At 46.7% G+C, this 24,512-nt stretch overlaps 1 protein-coding gene across 7 annotated transcripts in view; it reads left to right on the plus strand.

Moving 5' to 3' along the window:
• Positions 1-24,512, plus strand: part of SMARCC2 (SWI/SNF related BAF chromatin remodeling complex subunit C2) — a 142,124-nt gene that overhangs the window by 23,756 nt on the left and 93,856 nt on the right. For all 7 annotated transcript variants that reach the window (XM_077483402.1, XM_077483398.1, XM_077483400.1 and 4 more), the window contains exons 6-8: positions 8,247-8,316; positions 9,961-10,030; positions 15,293-15,368. In XM_077483402.1, the coding sequence (XP_077339528.1) occupies positions 8,247-8,316; positions 9,961-10,030; positions 15,293-15,368 (216 nt within the window). The remainder of the gene's footprint in view (positions 1-8,246; positions 8,317-9,960; positions 10,031-15,292; positions 15,369-24,512) is intronic.

Raw genomic sequence — 24,512 nt, forward strand, 5'->3', positions numbered from 1 at the left:
TCAGAAACCACGATACTTCTAACTGCTCACAGGATTGAAAAGTTACCTTCGTAAAAAGTGCATGTCAAAATCATCTGTATATCCAGAGATATAACTTTGTGGTCGATGAGACTACCTATCACATTAAAGGAATAGTGGGATGGGGCAGTACAAATTTATAAGCTTTTACAGCTACTGATTGTTTCGACTAATTGTGACCTCTGTTTAAAGTGAACCTGTGCTTTCTTCAGAAGCAGCAGGTTCACTTTAACCCCCTTCTTCCCTGGAAGCACATACTGTACCTCTTTTTCTACTCTCCCACCACTCTGCTCAGCTCCTGGTAGCCTGTGTAAGCTACAAGTCACTCAATCTGTAGCTTATATAGGGCTGATGACTACCTGTATGACAGCTCCAGTGATTGGTCCAGTGTTGTTACATGGGATGAGTCACATGCTCTACAGATCAAGAGGGTACCGGTCTTTGCTCCTAGTGGGTGAACTGAGCAGCATGGAAAGAAGAAACATATGTACTGCTGGGCATTAAAGCAAACTTGTTTGTTTTTGTTTAAAAGCAATGAAAGCGAAAAGGTATGGGCATTTATTTTATCCTCTGTAGCTTTTACTTTTGTCCTTGACACACATTTGATTTAAAAAAAGAAAAAGAAAAAAAGCTTTTTAATAAAATAAAAAGCATACACACAAATACTGCAATATACTTCAAATTGTCATATTGAAACCAATTACATAGTAAATAGCCACATCACGTAATAACCAAAGAGTGAATATTCATATCATTGTAATTGCATTGCGTACCATCAATTGTGAAACATTACTAACCTGGTCAGGTATACCAACAACTAAACTTTTCCTACATTGTTAAACACTCTTTATCCAGTTAGTGCCAATGAGTACCTTGAGACCTATGGACATTGGAGCAGCCTCATGTGAACATGTTCTTTGGGGCTAAGTCCCAGTGAATCAACCCAGGGGGGCCATAGTTTGTTAAATTTACCAGGCCCCCCGTGTTGATATATGTACCGTTCAAGGATATTACCCATGTGTTGAATCCAGGATTTAATAGTCAGGGGAGTGGCAGATTTCCATCCCATAAGTATTGTTTCTCTTATATTCACTGACCGACACAGCTCCTCTCTGTAACAAAATAGTTTGTCAGCCCTATCACTGGAGATAACTAGGCAAGTTGTAATACAACACTTCAAACTTTTAGTTCCATCCAGGGGGCGGTCCCTAGGCTACAACCACACAGCCTGCTCTAGCAGAACTCAGTTTTTTATTGCCTAGTGAGGTGATGAGACCTAGGAACCCTGCGGGCCCATAGGTCTGTGTTTTTTTTGTGGTGCAGAAGCTTGGCTTTTTGCGAAAGATGAATGATCCTGTGATCTTCTATCAACAGCCGGATGGGTGACAGGCTGGTTCACTTATCCTTGTAGTCTCCCCAGTCCGGCCATCGAGCGTGTGCAGGTCGCAGCTACGGCTCGGCAGGCCACGACATACCTCGGCTTCAGAGGTGGTCGGTGAGCTTTATGCTCCGGGGCGTACATATGACCGGGCTACTGATGTCTGCGTCACAGTATGCCGAGGCCAGTAATCTTCCCTGTACTGATCAGGAGCTGACTACCGTGGAATGTCTCCCAGCTTCAGGACTGGTAAGTACAGCTCTCCCTGCCTGTCAGGGTGGAGCAGCTGGGCATTCCCTGGAAGGTTGATTCGGGGGCCCCCCTCACCCCCCTCTCTTCTCTCCCCTGTCCCTGACTCCCTCCTTTCCCCCCTCACGAGGGGGGGGGGGCTGTACATGTACTGAGCTGTGTGTGTGTGTGTGTGTGTGTGTGTGTGTGCGCGCCTGGGCTCTCACCTGGGGGTTTTAGCTGTGCTGGGTGCCTGGGTCCTGCAGCTTATCCCGCTGGATGCCTGTGTAGTCATGCCCCTGTGTAGGTGCAGCGCTGTGCCTGCCACATGTTCTCTCTAGTCCCCCATAGCGCGGTTCGATGGCCATTTTAAGTATGGGCGAGGGTCAGACTGGCTTCAGGTGGCCATTTTCCTAGTGATCCTCTATTGAGAACACTGGCAGCCATTTTCTTGTATCCGGACCACGTTTTTGTGCTCTAGCAGCTGCCCCTGTGTCCTCTGCTTTCTGTTTGGTCATCACAGAGCGCTGGGGAGGTTATCCTGTGTTATGAACACGTGTGTTTGATCGCCCACAGATCATTCACCGATCGTGCGACCGGCCGGCCACCGACAGGTTTTTTGCTATCTCTGCATCTGGGAGCGCTGGGGATCATCAGGCATTGCAGTAATACAGCGCGGAACGGCCCAGGGTGGTGAGTCCAGCGGGTTAGAGCCCCTCAGCCAGTGGCAGCAGGAGGGTGGGACTGTCACTGTCCTAAGTCCCCTTCGGGTGGCAGACCAGGTAGGGTCATCATGGCTTCAGAAACTGGTGTTTCTCCCCCCGAAATCCATGAAATTGCAACCGGGTCACTTGCGGACTGCGCGGTCCCTATGGACACCCTTACGGCGGTCCTCAATTAGTTGCCGAGATAGAGGCGGTACGTGGAAAGAAAGGTGCTAAAAAGCGGCCCTTGCCCCTCCATCCTCTGGGGAGAGCTCTGACACAGACTCTGGTCCTGCTGAGGCCAGTGACCCCTGCTCTGTCTTGTCAGATGACGCTGACCAGGACCGTTCGGACAGTGAGGATGAGTCTCCGTCTGGGTCCATGCGTGACAAAGCGCTAGTTGGAGCACTTCTCACAGCTGTGCGTGATACCCTGAAGATTCAGAAGCCAGCGGATCCCTCTGCTGATGTACCCGGTCCCTTTAGGGTCCCGCAAGCCAGCACGTTCACCTAAGGTGTTCCCGTATCTGACTTATTTTGCCAAGTTAATTTACAAGGAATGGGGTCGCCCGCAACGGACCTTTTCGGTCCCCAAATACATGGCAGTGTGTTACCCCTTTGAGGAAAGCCTTCTCAAGAAATGGTCGGCTCCTCTGGTCATGGACCCCCCAGTATCCAGGTTAAAGTAACCACGATCCCGGTTGAGGGGACTCCTGCATGCAAGGATCCCACAGACAGGAAGGCAGAGGCGGTGGCTCGTTCCTTGTTTACGGTTGTGGGGTCAGCCGTGTGACCTGTACTGGCATCCACACTGGTGTCGCAGACACTGACTGAGTGGGCAAAAAGTTTTGCACTGCAAATTGGGAGAGCAACAGGCCACCCCTGTCTGCGTGGAACTAGCAGACCAACTAGTGCAAGGCCTTAAGTACATTTGTGACGTGGCCCTGGATACTCTCCCTCTGTTATCCAGGGCTTCAGTGTCAGCTGTGGTGCTGAGGCGCCTGATTTGGCTAAAATGCCGGTTTTCTGACCAGGCGTCCAAGAAAGCCCTGACGGATCTTCCCTTCCTTGGCAACCGGCTCTTTGGAGCCTCGTTAGATGATATTATTTAAAATGGCACCGGTGGTAAGAGTACTCTACTCCCACAGGCCAGGAAGGCTAAGGAGCCACGCTGCAGGCAAGGGCCCTCTTTTTCCGCTCACAAGCAGCTTTTTCGTCCGCCCGGTGCTTCGACAAAACGCCTCCAGCCCGACAGGACGCCCACAGACGGTCAAAAATGTCCTTGGAACCGCAAGCCTAACAAGCTGCAAACGAAGGTTTGCCCTCATTCATGTCTCGCGTGGGGGGTCGCCTTCGGGAATTTGCAGCCCAGTGGTCCTCCCAGTTATCTGACCAATGGGTCTGCGATCTGATTTCCACAGGCTATAAGATAGAGTTTCTCTCTTGGCCGCCAAACAGATTCTTCCCCTCCAGAATACCCGTGTCCCTATTTCCTCGGGAGGCCCTGTTGGGGGTGGTAAGGGACTTGCTGTATCGAGAGGGGTGATTGTACCAGTTCCGGAATCGGAGCACTTCCAGGGATTCTACTGAAATCTGTTTGTGGTTCCCAAGAAGGAAGGGGTGTGTCCGACCTTGGACTTAAAAGCCCTCAATCACTTTGTAAAAGTGCAGAGGTTCAGAATGGAGTCAGTTCGCTCAGTAGTCGCTGCACTCCATCAGGGAGACTCCCTGGCGTCCTTGGACATCCAGGATGCATACCTGCACATACCCATATGCCTTCGGCATCAAAAGTTTCTGCATTTTGCAGTTGGGGACGTCTATTACCAATTTGTGGCTCTTCCATTTGGTCTGGCATCAGCCCCCAGAGTCTTTACCAAGGTACTGGCTCCAGTATTAGCATTGCTGAGACAACGTGGTGATTTAGAATTAGAGGAGGAGAATTTAGGTGGCTGTTGAATCTAAAGAAGTCAGTAATTGTGCCGACCCAGCATCTGGAGTACCTAGGTTTACTGTTGGACTCCAGGGAAGCAAGAGTTTTTCTACCTTCAGGTAAATTGCAGACTCTGAGGTCCTCAGTAAAACTGCTGATGCACCGCAAGTGGTCATCGCTCGGTTTTGCATGTGAGTACTGGGGCTCATGGTAGCCTCCTTCGAGGCAGTACCTTTCTCCCAGTTCCACACCAGAGTACTGCATAAGGAGATCTTGTTGAAATGGGACAAATCTCAGTTGTCCCTGGATCGACTGATCCAGGTGAGCCAGCCAGTCAGGGACTCTCTGATCTGGTGGTTTAGGTCTCCAGTGAGTCAGTCTGGAAAATCGTTCCTTCCTCTGAAATGTACGGTGATCACTACGGAGGCCAGTCTATCTGGCTGGGGTGGAGTGATGGGGATTCAGTCGGTTCAGGGCCTTTGGTCGGCGAAAGAATCCAAGTTGCCGATCAATCTGCTCGAATTGAGAGCGATCAGGCTGGGCCTCCACACATGGTCGATGTGTCTTCAAGGGCGTCCGATCAAGATACAGTCGGACAACGCCACGTCTGTGGTGTACATAAATCACCAAGGGGGGAACAAGAAGCTCAGCCGCTGCTCGGGAGGTCGCTCACATACTTCAGTGGGCAGAGCGACACGTACCAGCCCTGACGGCCATTTACATCCCGGGAGTGGAAAATTTGGCAGGCGGACTATCTGAGCCGCCAGATGCTGGACCCAGGAGAATGGGCATTGCATCCGGAGATATTCAGGCTGCTGTGCCTGAAGTGGGGCACACCAGATGTGGATCTATTGGCCTCCCATCTCAATCGGAAGGCGCCAAGATTTGTGTCCAGGACAAGAGATCAGTGGGCAGACACGTCAGACGCGCTGGTAGCTCCGTGGGATCAGTACCAGCTGATCTACGCCTTTCCTCCACTGAAACTGTTGCCACGTCTGCTTCACAGAGTGGAAGCCCAGGGCATTCCAGTAATCCTGGTTGCCCCAGATTGGCCTCAGCAGCCCTGGTACGTGGACCTGGTGCGTCTGGTGGCAGACGCTCCCTGGCGACTGCCTTTGCAAGAGGACCTCCTGTCTCAAGGTCCAATCTTTCATCCTGCTTTACCATCGCTGGCTTTAACGGCATGGCTTTCGAGAGCCAGGTGTTGAGGAACCAGGGTCTGTCGGACTCTGTGATTCCAACTATGTTGAGGGCACGGAAATCTTCTTCTCGGAAGATATACCATCGTACCTGGAAGGCCTACATCTCCATGTGTGAGGCGAAAGGGTGGCATCCGCGTTCCTTTTCCATAGCAAGGATCTTGCTGTTTCTCCAGCGAGGAGTAGACCAGAGATTGGCATTGAGCACCATCAAGGGGCAAATCTCAGCCTTGGCTGTCTTTTTTCAACGACCCCTGGCATCGCACTCCTTAGTAGGTACCTTCGTTCAGGGGATATGACATGTTGTTCCTCTGGTGCGCCCACCGTTACCCCGATGGGATTTGAACCTGGTGTTGTCGGTGCTTCAAAAACTGCCATTTGAAAATATCAGGGAGATTCCCCTGTTGACTCTTTCCCAGAAAGTGGTCTTTCTAGTGGCCATCACATCGGACAGGAGGGTTTCGGAATTGGCAGCCTTGTCTTGCAAGTCGCCTTATCCGGTCATCCACAGAGATAAGGTGGTGTTGCGTCCGCAACCATCTTTTCTACCGAAGGTGGTCTTGGCTTTTCATATCAATGACGACATTGTATTACCATCGTTGAGTCCTAAGCCGAAGCACCCCAAAGAGGTGGCCCTTCACGCTCTCGACGTGGTTAGGGCTCTGAAGGTGTATTTGTCTGCCACGGCTCCCTTTCGGAAGTCAGACTCACTGTTTGTTTTGGTGGCTGGTCCAAAGAAGGGTATGGCGGTCTCGTCGGCCACCATTTCCATGTGGATCAGACAGATTGTAGTACAAGCCTACGCCTTGAAGTCACGGCCCACTCTACAAGGGCAATCGTAACGTCTTGGGCCTTCTGACACCAAGCGTCGGTCACTCAGGTGTGTAAGGCGGCGACTTGGTCGTCTGTCCATACGTTTACCAAGTTCTACAAGGTAGACGTCAGTGCATCCGCTGATGCCTGTTTTGGAGGCAAAGTTTTGCAGGCGGCCGTGTAGTTGCAATTCCATATGCAATCAATATTTTTCCTGATTTTTCGATAAAAACGCAGTATTGTTATGTTAATGCACTGTTGCATTACTTTCGCAAATGGTTGCAGTCTTGGGGATCACTCCTGTTGAGGATACCCAGTTATGTGGTGGTGTATTTCCACACACTGTTGTTTTTTTGTGGGTTTAGTTTCACTAGTTCCCACTTGCCATGGTGGATGAAGTTCTTATGCTGTTTTTCCCACCCCTCGTTTGGCACTGCTTGGGGACGTCCCATTTTGTTACAGAGAGGAGCTGTGTCCGTCGGTGAATATAAGAGAAAATAGGATTTTTGTACTCACCGTAAAATCCTTTTCTCTGTAATTCACCGATCGACACAGCACCCGCCCCTCCTATTTCTCTTTACGTTATACTGCTTGTTGACGTACTGAGTTATGCTAGAGCAGGCTGCGGGGTGTAGCCTAGGGACCGCCCCCTGGGCGGAACTAAAAGTTGTGAAGTGTTGTATTACAACTTGCCTAGTTATCTCCAGTGATAGGGCTGACAACCCATTTTGTTACAGAGAGGAGCTGTGTCGGTCGGTGAATTACAGAGAAAATGATTTTACGGTGAGTACAAAAATCTTATTTTTTTCTAGCTTGGAACAAAGCTTCAAGAGAAGGCTGTCTTCCTCATTTTCTCTGGAATTGCCTCCTCCCATACTCCTAGGAGGCAACATAGCAGATCAAGAGGAACATTTGTTTGGAAAACCTTGTTAAGTGTGGCAAAAACACCCTCCGGTATCTATGGTGCTTGGGGCATCGCCCTTAACACATTTTAAAAATTATTGCATTAGGAAAAGTAGGCTGTTTCGATGTCTGTACAGGATGTGTAAATCCTAACTGTAATTTGCCATTAACTAAAATATTGCAATTTTAAGGTGGAGCATAATAGTGAAAAAAGCACAACTTATCTAGTGGTGGGGAGAGTCTTTGTTTAGCAGTGTGAATGCCTTCTCTCCGGATGTATTGGTAAAGTGTGTAGTGAGGAACTTTGACTGTTATAAAGAATAATTTTCCAAAATCTCACTAATGAGATCCCTTTGCAGCCCCCTTGCACACATTTACTAGGGTTGTTTATAAATTTAATTTGGTATTATCATCTTATAATACATGGCTATAATTACTCACAGGGCCATATATTTCCTTGGCTACCCTGTGCTATGCAGACCTCTCTAGCAAACACTTCAGCTTATCAGCTGATCCCTTATTACCTATAGTAGAGTCACAACTCCATTACAGCTAAAGGGTCTTTCACACGGGGCGGATCAGTTCTGATCCGCCCCGTGGATGTCCGTTTGCTCAGCGGGGATCACTCCGCCGATCCCCGCTGAGCAGGGAGATGACAGGTCTGTCTCCGCACACTGTGCAGGGACGGACCTGTCACAGCGCCGCTCTCCCCTATGGGAGATCGGATGACGACGGACCGCAGTGCCCGTCGTCATCCGATCCGATCCGCAGACGGATGGAAAAATAGCTTTTTCCTCCGTTACACTTTTTCGGATCGGAGCGGGTCGGATGTCAGCGGACATGTCACCGCTGACATCCGACGCTCCATAGAGCTCTATGGAGCACCCGTTCAGGTCCGCCTGAAAAACTGACAGGCGGGCCTGAACGGGACGTCAGTGTGAAAGGGGCGTAACAGTTTTAACCTTTCACTTATTCTTTGGTTGGATATATATACTTTAATTCATCATTACACTGAGCGTTGTGTGGTGTGTTTCCTTTCTCCAAGTTAAGCAGCATTTCTTGTTTCCTCTCTAGGGTACTGTAACCGAGGACAAAAGTCATGCATCCCATGTGGTGGTTCCAGTTCCTGGCAACTTGGAGGAAGGTCAGAATTTGACTCCATTTTATGTACTATTTTGCAAAAACAAATGCTGATTTTAGCAGGAGCGTGCCTTGTACTTTTGAATTGGAGGAAGCTGTTTTAGCCTGGGTTTACACTATTGCGAACACAGACATCACATGTGATTCTCACTGCATTGCTGTGCAGATTACATGGGATGTCTGTGCAATGCAAATTCAGCCATACACTTGTATGGCTGAACTCCCTATGGATTTGCATGAAAACAGTGCAGGAACCTTTTTTCCCGCACTGGAATTGGATCCAGGCGATCTGATTTCTATCTGAATTTATAGTTCACACTGCGATCCGATCTGGGGGTGTCATTAACTTTGTATTGACACTCGCACAATTAATCGTTAAAAAAACTTAATCTCTCCTGCTGAGAGTAGGCAATTCTTTCATATAAACAAGTGGAGAGATTATCTGCTCACTCAGCTGTCAAAAGAAAGCATCCCTGGCAATCTACCAAGTGTAGAACTTGAAACATTGTAACTAAACTTACTTTTTAGATCAAAGGGAAAGAACTTATTTTGTAAACAAATAATCTGGGCAGTCTGCCAAGCTTTCAACCACATGTAAATGCAGGAAGTTTAACCACTTAAAGTCTAAATCTTTTTCTGACACTTCTTTCTTAAGTTAAAATCAATGTTTTTTGATTTTATATAAAATCAGAGACCCTAGGGAATAAAATGGCAATTGTGCTTCTGTAGTTATTACTTTGTCTACCTAATGTACACTATTTTCCAGTTTTTACGTTTAATTTTTCGTACTCGCCATTCTGATGTCTGGCTAGTATATGATGCCCCAAAGAAGAGCATTTTCATTGGTTTATGTTTACTGTCGTCTTGTTGTGCATGTATAATCATTCCAGGGGTGCAGGAGGTAGTCCACCATAGCAGACAATTGACAATTTTAGGGACTTCAAGTTTCCACTGATAACGGTTTATTATAGGCTTAGCAATGCACTGTAGGTCCTAGTTGACATTATTATGAACATGGAATTTGGGGATGCTTGAATTTGACCAGTCCTAAACAATATGTTTCTGGTTTCGTAAACAACACGTTTACTTTTAGCAAAATGTACATTAGTCTACCCTTCATAGTACCTTACCATAGAAAAACCCTTATTCTACCCTGATAAGATGACTTTAAAAGTACCTGTTAGCTTCTAGGTCGGATAGACTGGCTGCTGAAACTTACATTGGTCCTCTTACTCTTGAGTCTCGATTCACACTGGTGTGATGCGGGAACCAGCATGATTCCTGTGCGGGTTCCCCCATTGCATCTGACTCTCAGGCAGTTTACATTGCTCTCTGCGAACCACTGCAGGTGCCAATGTAAAGTTAATGACACCCCCAAATTGGTTTGCAGAACACAGTGCGAACTGTGGACCAAAAAAGGGCCCTGCACCATTTTGGTGCAAATGCAATGTGATTTCTGCCACACAAACTGTATGGCTGAATTTGCATCGCACAGACATCGCATGTGATGTGCTTAGCCTCAACAACACTCTACATTGCAGCCCCATTTATATATTGGGGGGGGGTTCTATTTGTCACAAAACAAAACAATCTGGGTATATATGTTCAGGAGCTATGCTTAATATTTGTTATGCTTTTCTGTATTTAGAAGAATGGGTGCGACCCATACTGAAGCGTGACAAGCAGGTTCTTCTTCACTGGGGTTACTATCCTGACAGGTAAAACCTATTATTGTTCACATTCATTCCATCTTGTAGATTCAAAGATGTACTTATCTAGGTTTCATTAACGTCATGCAGAGATAGAATATGATGTGTAATTAGCAGTTCTCTTGCTACTGAAATAAGATAATTCAGACATGAAGCCTTCTTGGTCTTACAAAATAATCCTGATTGTCTGTATTTTGGAAGCAGAAGTTTTTGCAAGGTATTGATAGAATGCACCCTTTTAACCACTTCCCATCCAGGCCAATTCTGGCACTTCGCTCCTATATGTAAAATTCATAATTTTTCTCTAAAATTACTCAGAATCCCCAATTTTTTAGCAGAGACCCTAGGGAATAAAATGACGGTCATTGCAACTATTTATCACACACGGTATTTGCGCAGCATTTTTTCAGGTTACCTGTTTAGTGATAACAAGGAGGTCTTGGGCTAGAATTATTGCTCTTGCTCTGTTTGTGGCGATACCTTACATATGTGGATTGAACGCCGTTTTCATATGTGGACATGATGTACATATGCGATCGCTTCTGATGCGAGCTCGCGGGGACGGAGGCACTTAAATTTTTTTACTTCTACAATTTTTCTTATTTTTTATCACTTTTATTCCTATTACAAAGAATGTAAACATCCCTTTTAATAGGAATAGTGCATGACAGGTTCTCTTTATGGAGAGATGTGGGGTCAATAAGACCCCACATCTCCACTTCATAACATCACGCCTGGGTCTCCGAGAGTCAGAGATGACTGGGGACTATCTGTTCCTCCGCAATCTCTATGGTCGACTTACGGCACCGACGGATTCCTCCCGGCATCTATTATAACAATCAAGCGGCTAAACTGCCGCTATGATTGTTTTTACGGTGCAGAGAATCGCCGGCTGAAAAGAACAATACCGGGTTAATGCCTGTAGATGCAGGCATTAGCCCGGTATAACCACTCATACGGGAGGACGTCCATGTATGCCCTCCTGGCGGGAAGTGGTTAATCAGAAACCTTTGACATATTAGAATTTTCTTTCTTATGCATTTAATTAAGAATACCTTAGTTTAATTTTTCTGTGTTCTCCTCTTCTTGGTTGGTGCTGCTTGATGAACAATCCCAACTTCCAGGGTTTGTGGAGAAGAGTCATCCATCTACCTTACAGGATGGCTCTTGTTCCTGGAAGGATCTCCATTAACCCCCCTGGTGGTATTCCCGAGTCTGGCTCGGGGTGAATGAAAATTCAGTACCATTTAGCGGTAACCCAGAGCCAGACTCGAGATCGCATTGCTGGATCCAGGATGAGTTTACTTACCTTATCCCCTGGATCCAGCGATGTCCCCCCCGCTGTGCGAGCGACTCATCCTCCACTCGATCTGTCACAGAGCCGAGCTCTGCTCCCTGTGAGCGATGAGACACACGGGGACGGAGAACGGTGCCAAATTCAAAAAGTCAAACACACACATTACATACAGTATAATGTAATCTTACAGATTACATTGCTGTATGTAATAATTTTACATCCCCTTTGTCCCTAGTGGTCTGCCCAGTGCCCTGAATGCAGTTTTAAATTATAAATACTTTTATTTCTGCCTGGAAACTGGATATTGTCCATAGCAACCAAAACTATCCCTTTACAGCAAAAGTTGTTTTAGCCCAGCTAGAAAACGGCGATAATAAATTAGAATCACTCGCAGGATTGAGCGATCGAGATTTGTGGGGAGATCTGTCATCAAATACTGAAAAGTAATGACAGTGACAATTCTGCGACTGAGCAAATTTCAGTGTTTTTGATTTGATTACATTATTGAATATTTTTTATTATTATTTGGTATAATTATTTATAGTTATTTATTAGATTATAATTTATGATTTCATTTTTCAAACTTTATCATACCCGGGATGTCTACTAGACTCTGGTTTGGACAGATTTAAGTGAGTTATTCCTAAGAATTACAGGACTACAATATAAAACGCAAAATTTCCATGCAAATAATTGTACCGCTTTCAGCACCTAATATCTGAAGTAATCATATTGCCAGGGAGGTTAAAGTAAAGCATGCAGGACAAGGCAATAAGTTCATCTTAATCATGCTCCCTCTCTTCCCATTTACTTGCCTTTCTTGTACTCCCCTTTCTGTTCAGGTTGCATGAGTGAAAGGTAAGTCCTGTGTGAGCTATAAGTCATAAGATTTGTAGCTTACACAGGAATATAGACTCCCCAATGACAGTACTATGGCCTAGGGCTTTCACATGGTGTGAGTCACATGCTTTTCTGTCATAGAGCCCAGTGATGAATATGACTAATTACTTCCCTTTCACACGGAGGCGTTTTTCAGGTGCTTTTGGGCTAAAAAATAGCGCCTGAAAAAACGGCTCCCCTGCAGTCTGTGAAAGCCTGTCACACTGAGGCGATGCGCTGGCAGGATGTTAAAAAAAAAACTCTTGCAAGCAGCATCTTTGGAGCGGTGTATACACCGCTCCTTCACCGCTCCTGCCCATTGAAATTAATGGGCAGCAGCGCTGAACAGCAGGCAAAGCGGCGCTTTGAGGGTCGTTTTAACCCTTTTCCGGCCACTAGTGAGGTTTAAAAGCACCCGCTAGCAGTCCAAAAACCTCCGCAAAAACAACAGTAAAGCGCCACTAAAAATAGTGGCGATTTACTGCCGACGCCCCAGTGTGGGAGCAGCTTTATTTAAAGAAAAAAAACAAAAAAAACGTAATCCCCAATTGCATATCTCGTATTGCAAACCTTATTTATTGTCTTGCAGCTGCTAGTGAGGATTCCTGGAATCTAAGACGATGAAACATATTTTTCCTGATCATTTTCATTAGAGCGACAGTAATTAAAGTGGTTGTAAACCACTGCTCCTGCTGCTGTCAGTAAAATACTGTGAGGAGGGGGTGGGGTCAAGCCACTCTGCGTGTCTTTCCACATTAATGCCTGCACAGCGACTGCTTGCTATGTGGTCACACAGAGGTGAGGAGAAGTGGATAGCGCTGGCAGGGGACCCAAAAAGATGAGGTAATAGACCACTCTGTGCAATACCATTGGACAGAGCAGGTGTGTATAACATGTTAATTTTAATGAGAAAAAAAAACATTCTTTACAACCACTTTAATGTGTATGTAAATTTAACCAAACATTCACTGCAGCTCTTTTTGGTGCATGTGTTTAAAATTACCATGATTTAACTGAAATGAATGTCTCATTCACTGCTTTATAAATATGCTCTAGAATTGTTTTGTTTGCAGCTTTTACACAAGTTCATAAAGCTTGTATCTTAGCTCTGAGTCCTGTAGCTTTGGGCATCACAGCAGGCTGGAAGGATTAGGCTTTCACCATATTAAATTTGGAAAACGAATTAAAGCTCATTTATAATTGGTAGTGTAGTTCCAAAATATGAAGAAAAAAAATGTACTAGTTTGGGACTGAGTGTGGTCAGATGTGCAAGCATGATCCCATCCTGAGGATTGTTATTTGGCTGGCTGTCTTATAGACATGTAGGCTTAGCTTGGATGAGTGTATTTGTCCAAACTTATGAAGCAGGAACATAATGGAACATCCGGCCTATCTTCCGGAAAAATAGTTCTCCTTCTCCTTCTCCTTCTTCTTCTTCTTCTGTATTTATATGGAGCCAACAGTTTGCACAGCGCTTTACGCTATGAGGGCAGACAGTACAGATACAATTCAATACAGGAGGGATCAGAGGGCGCTGCTCGTCAGAGCTTACAATCTAGGAGATTAGATAAGGTTTGCCATTCTGCCCATCTTTAAGACCGTAAGCGCATCTTCACTGTGCTCACGATTCGATTCGATTGCGATTATATGGTCAACGATTCAATTCAATTTGATTCCACAATTCATCACGATTACTGATGATGGTTTCCATAAAAAAAAAATAATAAGCATTTAGAAGTCAATTTTTTAAATCTTATCTGCTTTTAAAAAAAAAAAGAAAAAAGGGACACTCTCTGCATGTAGCAGGACATGGAAGCGTCTAGGATCCAAGGGAGGGGTAGGAACTGAAGCATGAAAGAAACCATGAATAAGAAAGGAAAGGCTGAGGAATCCATGGAGACAGAATGGAAGACTAGAGGAGTCAAGTGATAAGAACTGAAGGATGGAGGAATCCATGGATAGAGAATGGAAGGCTAGAGGAGTCTAGAGATATGAGCTGAAAGATGGAAGAGTCTGGGGATGGAGATGGATGAATAGACAGGAACAGTAGGATGAGAGAGTATGGCAATGGAGGAATCCGTGTACAGGAACAGAAGACTGGGAGAGTCTGGGGATGGAGATGGAGGAACCCGTGGACAGGAACAGAAGGATGGGAGAGTCTGGGGATGGAGATGGTGGAATCTGATGGACAGATACAAATGGTGGTAGTGAGGGGGGCTGAAGGATAGAAGAATCAAAGGAAGGGTACAGGCATTCACATAGTAAAAAAACACACTGCTGCTGGAAGGACAGGATTGATGGAATCCATGGCTGACAAACAGATCTGTAAATTTCACCATACTGGTTCCGTGTTGGGAGCTCCCCTCCGCTTCCCTGTTGCACATTCCAGCACACTAAGAGTTAACACCGTGGGATGTGTGAACAGGGAATACGGAGCTGAACTCTCAGCACGGGAGCCAGTAAGCAGAGTACAAACCCATATGTATTCTGTTTACACGTGTTAAACTAACTGTGTCTTATTGAATCCCCTCTTATACTACATTAAGTGCTCCACTATACATGCCTTTTAAAAAAAATATGTAGCTATATACCGCATTTCAGACAGTTCCTAGGCACTCATGTGACAGACTGCCCGGCTCTTCGCTTGCTGCTCTCCTCTCGGCTGACGTCAGCCCTGCCCGCTATAGCTGTCAGATCGGTAGAAGAGCGGCGGGCCATGCAGTCGCATGAGTGCCAAGGGACAGTCTGAAATATATATAGCTACATATTTTTTTTAAAAGGCATGTATAGTGGGGCACTTAATGTAGTATAAGAGGGAATTCAATAAGACACAGTTTAAAATTTGTAAGTAGCGTAAGATGGGAGCACTCCCCCAGGAGGGGCAGGACAAGTCGTGATTACATCACTCGCCAATCGATTATGCTGGTCAGCATCGATGCCGCATCGTGGACACCAGAATCGCGATGCATCGATGCTACGATTATATCCAACACCCCTACCACAGACCCATATCTCATATCTTATCTATTTTTTTCTCTGTTACTGGGAATCACATTGTAACAGCTATTAATGGACACATGCATTTTTTCTCTTAGTTATGACACTTGGATCCCTGCAAGCGAGATTGAGGCTCCAGTGGAAGATGCACCTACCGCAGAAAAGCCACGGAAGGTAAATCAGACGTTTTATTGGAAGATTGTGTGCTTGCAACAGTAGTTTGTCATGCTTTTTACATGATTGTAAGTTGATCATTTGACTGGTTAAAGATGAACTCCAGGGAAAACAAGTATCTTCCTTTTTAGTGGTGGCTAGAGACACTCGATCACTTTTAACAGGGCTCCAAAGGTGCCACCCCCCCCCCCCCCCTTCCAATGGCGGTCACAGTAAATGGCCATAACTAAGAAAGCATGAGGTCATCCAGGGAACATCTGTCCCCAGATTCTCCCACTACTATTGAACCGGAAAGCCCGTTTTTAAGTAACAAGAGAAAGCTCTTGTTCCCCACTCTACAATTATGCTCTGAATGGAGTGAAACACGTTAGGGCTCATGGGACAGGTAAATGTGCTTTGTGCATGCTTTATTTCAATAAACATACACAAGGCTTTTAATGGAGAAAGACATTATTTTTCTTATTACTCGACAGTAGACTTTATGGAGCGGCCAGCTACCACTGGAGGCCTGTACTCAGTGAGGGAGGGGGAGGTATGCCTGTAGCAGGACTAAATACCTTTCTCTGTAAAACTAAACTTAGAAGTACTGTGTATTATATCACTTATAGCTAATGCAGCTGAGGAATCTTTACTTGGTTAGCAGTAGGGAAGACATTGAGGGTAATAGACCCCCAATGTCTCCATAAGGAGGACTTGTCACCTGTTATCACATAGGGGGGCTATGAAAAAGTGTAAATAAAAATTGAATAAAACAAAAATAAAAGAAGTCACACACCTCATGGAAAACATGCAGCACATATAGAGTACATGCAGTTTAGGCACAATTTTTTTTCAGTTATTTACTAAATCATATTCAAGCTATAGTTCTATATGGATATCGGCTGAAAGTACACACTATCAGGTTTAACTTGAGGGTTTTCTACATCAAAATCGGAGGAAGGGTTTAGGAATTACAGCTCTTAAGAATAGCCACCCCCCTTTTTCAAGGGACCAACAGTAATTGGACAATTAAATCAAAAGCTGTTTCATGGCCAGGTGTGGGCTATGCCTTCATTATTTCCTCATCAATTAAGCAGGTAAAAGGTCTGGAGTTGATTTTAAGTGTGGTATTTGCATTTGGAATCTATTGCTGGTAACCTACATCATGCGTTCAAAGGAGCTGTCCGTGCAAGTGAAACAGGCCATTATAAGGTTTCAAAAACAAATCCATCAGAGAGATAGCAGCAACATTAGGAATTACATTCCTAACATTAGGAATGGCCAAATCAACAGTTTGGTACATTCTGAGGAAAGAAGAACGCACTGGTGAGCTCAGCAACATACAAAGGCCTGGACGTCCACAGAAGACAACAGTGGTGGATGATTGCAGGATTCTTTCTATGGTAAAGAAATACCCATTCACAACATCCAGACAAGTGAAGGACACTCTCCAGGAGATGAGCACATCATTGTCAAAGTCTACAATTAAGAGAAGACTTCACGGGAGCAAATACAGAGGGTTCACCACAAGATGCAAACCATTCATAAGCCTGAAGAATAGAAAAGCCAGATTAGACTTTGCCAAAAAAACATCTAAAAAAGCCAAACCAATTCTGGAAAAGCATTCTTTGGACGGATGAAACTAAGATGAATCTGTACCAGAATGACGGGAAGAAAATAAGCGTTGAGAAGGCTTGGAACAGCTCATGATCCAAAGTGCACAAAGTCATCTAAAACATGTGGGAGGCAGTGTGATGGCATGGGCATGCATGGCTTCCAGTGGCACTGGGTCATTGGTGTTTATTGATGATGTGACAGAAAACACAAGCAGCTGGATGAATTCTGCAGTGTTTAGACACCCCAGATTAATGTGAGCTGTCCGCCCAGATTAAGCCAATTGCAGCAAAGTTGATTGCGCGGCGCTTAACAATGCAGATGGACAATGATCCAAAACACACTGCAAAAACAACCCAGGAGATTTTGAAGGAAAATAAGTGGAATATTAAAACTAAAAGCAGAAAGACCCACAAAGAACAACTGAAGACAGCTGCATTTAGAGCTTGGCAAAGATCATTAAGGAGGAAACTCAGTCTTTGGTAATGTCCATGGATTCCAGACTTCAGGCAGTCATTGCCAGTAAAAAATTCTAAACAAAAATTAATAAAATTAACATTTTATTTATGATTATATGAATTTGTCCAATTACATTTGAGCCCCTGTAAATGGGGGGGGGGGGGGGGGGGCTGTGTATACAAATGGTTGCAGTTCCTAAAATTTGTACTTGATATTCATGTTCAACCCCTTGAATTAAATATGAAAGTCTGCACTTCAAGCTCATTTGGATTGTATTGTTTTAATTTTATTTTGGTGGCATACAGAGCCAAAAGTATGAAATGTGTGCCTGTGTCCAAATATATATGGACCTAACTGTATGTAAACATAAATTGCACCACCCATGTTAAGTATTCCTGAAAATGTTGGAGTGAGAGCAGTGATTCTAGGGCCACTCTAAACTGATAACCTGTAAAGGATTTTAAAGCGTCAGCTAACAAGAATTTTGGGTACCAGATATTGGGTTGGGTTGCTGGGTATTTATTTACTCAGTGCAGCCCCAATCTCTTGTCCAAAATTGCATGGATGTGTGTGTGTGTGTGTATGTATATGTGTGTGTGTATATATATATATAATATATATTGTTTGTGTGTATATATAAATATACGATGTGATTCATAAAGAAGTATACAGTGTCCAGATTCTGTAAAGATGTAAAACTGTAACAGTTGAAGACACGGACCACAACTGTGAACCGTTATGTAGATGTACTCAGTTGTGTCCCACTACTGAGGGAAGTGACGTAGGCGATAGCGTGTAGGTGAGTGTGTCACGTAACTAGTCAGTCAAAATGGCAGCGCCTGCAGTGGAGGGGGCATTTTGTGTTCTTGACTGAAGTAGAACAGACTCTGTAACTGTTGTGCAACAGCATGAATATTATAAATTGCCATCAATTATTCCCAAAACTACCATTAAATTTGAAGGGTGCCATCATCCGGAACAGATAAATCTAAAAAGAGGGGGAGTAGGGACAATTGCTTAGGCTGTCCTCCTAAGGGCTCCAAAGAGAAAAAAAAAATGACTATCTCGGCACCAACCACAGAGTTTGATTATGATAAAATATTAATTAATTACACATAAAAAAAAATCACAACATTAAATATCAAAACAATAAAGGAAAATCAATACAGCAATAAAATACTTGTAGACTTCCAGACTGATTATTGGTTAAAGAGTTTGTTCACAGATTTATGCAATCCTCAACAGTTTCGCAATCAAGAACCGCTTCTTCGGAAGGTTAAATCTATAAGGTAAATTATATAGATCAAACAATCATAGAAAATGTACAAATCTCATATAGTATATCGGACAGTATATACAAAAAATATTAAGAACAGCAAACAGGCAGTACACAGGCATAACTGCTTACCAATGAATGTGCAACAGCATTTTTTATCATGATTCAGAAAAGAACCTACAACCAGAAAATCTATCTACGATTGGCATAAAAAGTTTGAAACTACAGGCTGTTTATGCAAACTTAAAAGTCCTGGACGACCGAGTGTGTCGGAAGAAGTCGTCAATAGTGTTTACACCGCCATTCAATGAAGTCCAGGAAAATCAACGTGGAGTCATGAAAGGCAGATATCACAGCCCACTGACTGGAGAATTTAGAGAAAGAAGCTGAAAATGATTCCATACAAAGTGCAGATATTGCAAAATCTCACTGACTTTGACAAGACAAGGCACTTTGAATTCTGTGCTGAAATGCAGCACCGTTTTGAAAATGACGATTTTGCTGATCATTTCTTTTTTACTGATTGAGCTACATTTCACGTGAGTGGTTAGGTAAACAAGCAAAATGTTCACTTTTGGGGAACAGAGAATCCCAGATTTACAGTGAAACGCGTGCGAGATTCCCCTAAGGTAAAATGTGTTCTGTGTTCAAAAAGAAAGTGTACAGCCCCTTTTTTCTCTTATATTCACTGACCGACATAGCTCCTCTCTTAGCCATTGGGTTGTTATGCCTACCACTAGGAGAATACTAGGCATTACTTGTTATGTAACACTCAGAACTTTCCAGTTCTGCCCAAGGGGCGGTCCCTTGGGCAACAACCCTCAAGCCTGCCATGCAGTCATCACTTTTATTTTGCCTAGTGTTTCGTGCTTTTTTTTTCTGCAGAAGCTTGACTTTTTGCGCAAGATGATTGATCCTGTGATCTGCTATCAACAGTCAGCTGGGTGACAGGTTGGATACCCTTATCCTTGTAGTCTCCTCAGTCCGGCCATTGAGCATGTGCAGGCCGCAGCTCTGCTCTAGGCAGGCCACGACGAAACCTCAGCTCCAGAGGTAGTCGTGAGCTTTTATGCTCCGGGGCACACATATGACCGGGCTACTGATGTCTGCGTCACATTGTGCCGGGTCAACAGCCACCCTGTACTGATCGGTGATTGGGTCTGTGATGGAATGTCTCCCAGCTCTGCAGGACTGGTAAGTACAGCTCCCCCTGCCTCTGTGGGGCTGAGCAGGCCTGGGAGGTCAATTCGGGGGTCTCTCACCTCCCTCTCTTCTCTCCCTTTCCCTCCCCCCCACCCTGGGGGGATGCTGCTGAGCGGTGTATCTGGGGGGGGGTCTTTCACCGGGGGGGGGTGGCGCTGGCTGGCTGAGTCCTGGGTCCTGTTTTTCATGTCCCTGGAAGGTGTCTGTGGGGCTATGCTGGTGTCCTGTGCAGCGCTGTACTCACCGCCATTGTTTCTCCCTGTCCTTCATGGCTCTGACATTCGGCAGCCATCTTAGGTGTGGACAAGGGAAAGCATGCTCTCCTGGGCTTCGGTGGCCATTTTCCTTGTGATTGTCCCTATACAGGACGCCGGCGGCCACTTCCTTGAAGCCTAAACACGTTTTTGTTCTCTAGTGTCAGCATGTGCTCCTGTGCTCTGACGGCCGTTTTTTCCCTGTGTTTTATGTCCTTGTGCTGGACGCTGGGCAGCCATTTTCTTGAAGCCTGAGCACAGTTCGGAGCGGTTTCAGCGCCATTTGCAGCTGCTTCCACCGACACAGCACTGTTTCCTCTGCACCTGGGAGCCAACAGAGACTACAGGCACTACCTGCTGGATAGCGCAGAACCCCTTAGGGTGGTGAGTCCTGCAGGAAAGAGCCCCTCAGCCAGCAGCAGTAAGGAGGGTGGGACTGTCACTGCCCTTTGGGTGGCAGACGGGGAAGGATCAGCATGGCAATTGCAACCGGGTCGCCTTCGGACTGCGCAGTGCTCCTGGACACCCTGACGGCGGTCATCAATTTGATCGTTGCCAAGGTGGAGGCGGCACGTGGGCAAAAGGGTACAAAAAAGCGGCCCCTGCCCCCCCCCCATCCTCTGGGGAGAGCTCTGATGCAGACTCGGGCTCTGCTGAGGCTGGGGACCCCTGCTCTGTCTTGTCAGGCGACGCTGACCAGGACCATTCGGACAGTGAGGATGAGTCCGGGTCCGTGCACGACAAAGCTCTTGTTGGAGCACTTATCACAGCTGTGCATGATACCCTGAAGATTCAGGAGCTAGCAGATACCTCTGCTGGTGTAGCGGTCCCTTTTGGGCCCCGTAAGCCAGCACGTTCACCTAAGGTGTTCCAGTATCTGACTTATTTTGACATGTTCATTTACAAGGAATGGGGTCGCCCGCAACGGACCTTTTCGGTCCCTAAATCCATGGCGGTGCATTATCCCTTTGAGGAGAGCCTTCTCTAGAAGTGGTCGGCTCCTCCGGTCATGGACCCCCCAGTATCCAGGTTAAATAAAGTAACTACGATCCCGGTAGAGGGGACTCCTGCATTTAAGGATCCCACAGACAGGAAGGCCGAGGCAGTGGCTCTTTCCTTGTTTACGGTGGTGGGGTCCGCCGTGCGACCAGTACTGGCATCTGCACTTGTATTGCAGACACTAACTGAGTGGGCAAAGCAGTTGCACCGCAAATTGGGAGAGCAACAGGCTTCTCCTGTCTGCGTGGAACTAGCAGACCAACTGGTGCAAGGCCTTAAGTACGTTTGTGACGCAGCCCTGGATACTCTTCCTCTGTTATCCAGGGCTTCAGTGTCAGAAGTGGCGCTGAGGCGCCTGATTTGGTTAAAATGCTGGTCTGCAGACCAGGCATCTAAGAAAGCCCTGGCGGATCTTCCCTTCCTTGGCGACCGGCTTTTTGAAGCCTTGTTGGATGACATTATTAAAAATGCCACCGGTGATAAGAGTACCCTACTCCCACAGGCCAGGAAGGCTAAGGTGCCACGCCGTAGGCAAGGGCCCTCTTTTTCCACTCACAAACGGCTTTTTCGTCCGGCAGGAGCTTCGGCTAAACTTCCCCAGCCCGACAGGACGACCACGGAAGGACAGAAACGTCCCTGGAACCGCAAGCCTAACAAGCCTGTGAACAAAAGTGCTACCGCATGAAGGTTTGCCCCCACCCATGTCTCTGGTGGGGGGACGCCTTCGGGAGTTTGCAGCCCGGTGGTCCTCTCGACTATCTGACCAATGGATCTGCGATCTGATTTCCTCAGGCTACAAGATAGCGTTTTTCTCTCTTGGCCGCCAAACAGATTCTTCCCCTTCAGCATTTCCATATCCCTGACTCGCTGGGAGGCCCTCTTGGGGGGCAGTAAGGGACCTGCTGAGTCGCAGGGTGGTTGTACCGGTTCCAGAATCGGAACGTTTCCAGGGATTCTACTCAAATCTGTTTGTAGTTTCCAAAAAGGAAAGGGTACGTCCAATCTTGGACCTAAAAGCCCTCAATCACTTTGTGAAAGGTTCAGAATGGAATCAGTTCGCTGCACTCCATCAAGGGGACTCCCTGGCGTCTTTGGACATCCAGGATGTGTACCTGCACATACCCATATGCCTTCGGCATCATAAGTTTCTGCGATTTGCAGTCAGGGAAGCCCACTACCAATTTGTGGCTCTTCCTTTTGGTCTGGCATCAGCCCCCTGAGTCTTTACCAATGTATTGGCTCCAGTTTTGACTTTGCTGCGGCAACATTGGATCACGATTGCGGGATACCTCGATGATCTCCTCCTGAGGGCATCTTCCGCCTCAGAATTAGAGGAGGATGTGGCGGTCACCATGCAGACCCTGCAAGAATTTGGGTGGCTGTTGAACCTAAAGAAGTCGGCGATTGTAACGACCCAGCATCTGGAGTACCTGAGCTTGCTGCTGGACTCCAGGGAAGCGAGAGTTTCTCTCCCTTCAGACAAACTGCAGACTCTCAGATCCACGGTAAAACTGCTTATGAACCGCAAGTGGTCATCGCTCCGCTTCTGCATGCGAGTCCTGGGACTCATGGTAGCCTCCTTCGAGGCAGTACCATATGCCCAGTTCCACACCAGAGTCCTGCAGAAGGAGATTTTGACAAAGTGTGACAAATCTCAGTTGTCCCTCTCCACATGGTCGATGAGACTACAGGGACGCCCGATCAGGATCCAGTCAGACAACACCAGGGCTGTGGCATACATCAATCACCAAGGAGGAACAAGAAGCTCAGCCGCCTCACGGGAGGTCGCTCACATACTTCGGTGGGCAGAGTGACATGTACCGGCCATTTACATCCCGGGAGTGGAGAACTGGCAGGGGGACTATCTGAGTCGCCAGATACTGGACCCAGGGGGATGGGCATTGCATCCGCAGTTATTCAGGCTACTGTGTCTGAGGTGGGGCACACCAGATGTGGATCTTCTGGCCTCCCGTCTCAATCGGAAGGTTCTGAGATTTGTGTCCAGGACAAGAGATCCGTGGGCAGACGCATCAAACGTGTGGCTACGCGGGATCAGTACCAGCTGATCTACGCCTTTCCTCCACTGAAACTGTTAACACGTCTGCTCCGCAGATGTCACGTACCTAATAGTTTTAAGCCCAGATTGCAGAGGGAGGCCTCCCTTATGGCTCCCTCTCCCGGTTCCCTGGTAAGGTAACAGGAGACACAGGAGTAAGGAGGTGCACGGGTGCCTGACAGGATCAACATACCGAAAAGGATGAACAGACTGGGTCAGCGCGGCAGACTGGGTCAGCGCGGCAGACTGGGTCAGCGCGGCAGACTGGATGAGCGCGGCAGACTGGATGAGCGCGGCAGACTGGATGAGCGCGGCAGACTGGATGAGCTCGGCAGACGGCAGACTGGAACAGCTTGGCAGGTAGGATCAGCTCAGCAGACTGGAACAGCTTGGCAGGTAGGATCAGCTCAGCAGACTGGAACAGCTTGGCAGGTAGGATCAGCTCATCAAGCTGGATCGTCAAACAGGCCTGGTTAGGTATCAGGCTGGCAGCAAGGTACAAGGGAGTAGGCAGGAGAGTAGTCGCAGAATGGCTGGGGTCGGGGGCAGACAGATAACGGGTAGGTCACAGTTAAGAATTTCAGATCAGGTTCTACACAACGCTGTAGAGCAGACAGAGGGGACCGTCTGTGACAGACAGGCTTAAATAGCCCGTCTGGCGCCAACTGGGGCGCGCGCTGGCATTCCCGCGCACGGGCAATGGCGCCCGCAGACGCGAGCCAGAGGGGCGCAAATTTCTGGCAGGATCTTCATGACAGCAGAGTGGAAGTCGAGGGGATCCCAGTGATTCTGGTCGCCCCAGATTGGCCTCAGCAACCTTGGTACACAGAACTAGTGCGCCTGGTGGCAGATGCCCCATGGCGACTGCCGTAACGGGGGGACCTTCTGTCTCAAGGACTGATTCTCCATCCTGCTTTACCATCATTGGCTTTAACGGCATGGATATTGAGAGCCAGGTGTTGAGGAACCGGGGTCTGTCGGACTCGGTGATCCCAACTATGTTGAGGGTGCGGAAATCTGCTTATCGGAAGATATATCATCATACCTGGAAGGCGTACATCTCCATGTGTGAGGAGAAAGGATGGCATCCACGCTCCTTTTCTATATCTAGGATCCTGCTGTTTCTTCAGTGAGGAGTAGACCAGAAATTGGCATTTAAGCACCATTAAGGGGCAAAGATCAGCCCTGGCTGTCTTTTTTTCAGCGAACCCTGGTGTCTCACTCATTAGTGAGTACCTTTTGTTCAGGGGGTGCGACATGTAGTCCCTCCCATGCGTCCACTGTTACCCCCTTGGGATCTGAAC

The sequence above is a fragment of the Lithobates pipiens genome, unplaced genomic scaffold (genome assembly GCF_037356315.1).
Source record: "Lithobates pipiens isolate NorthernLeopardFrog02 unplaced genomic scaffold, aLitPip1_a1.2 Scaffold_16, whole genome shotgun sequence".
In the NCBI taxonomy this organism is placed as follows: Eukaryota; Metazoa; Chordata; class Amphibia; order Anura; family Ranidae; genus Lithobates; species Lithobates pipiens.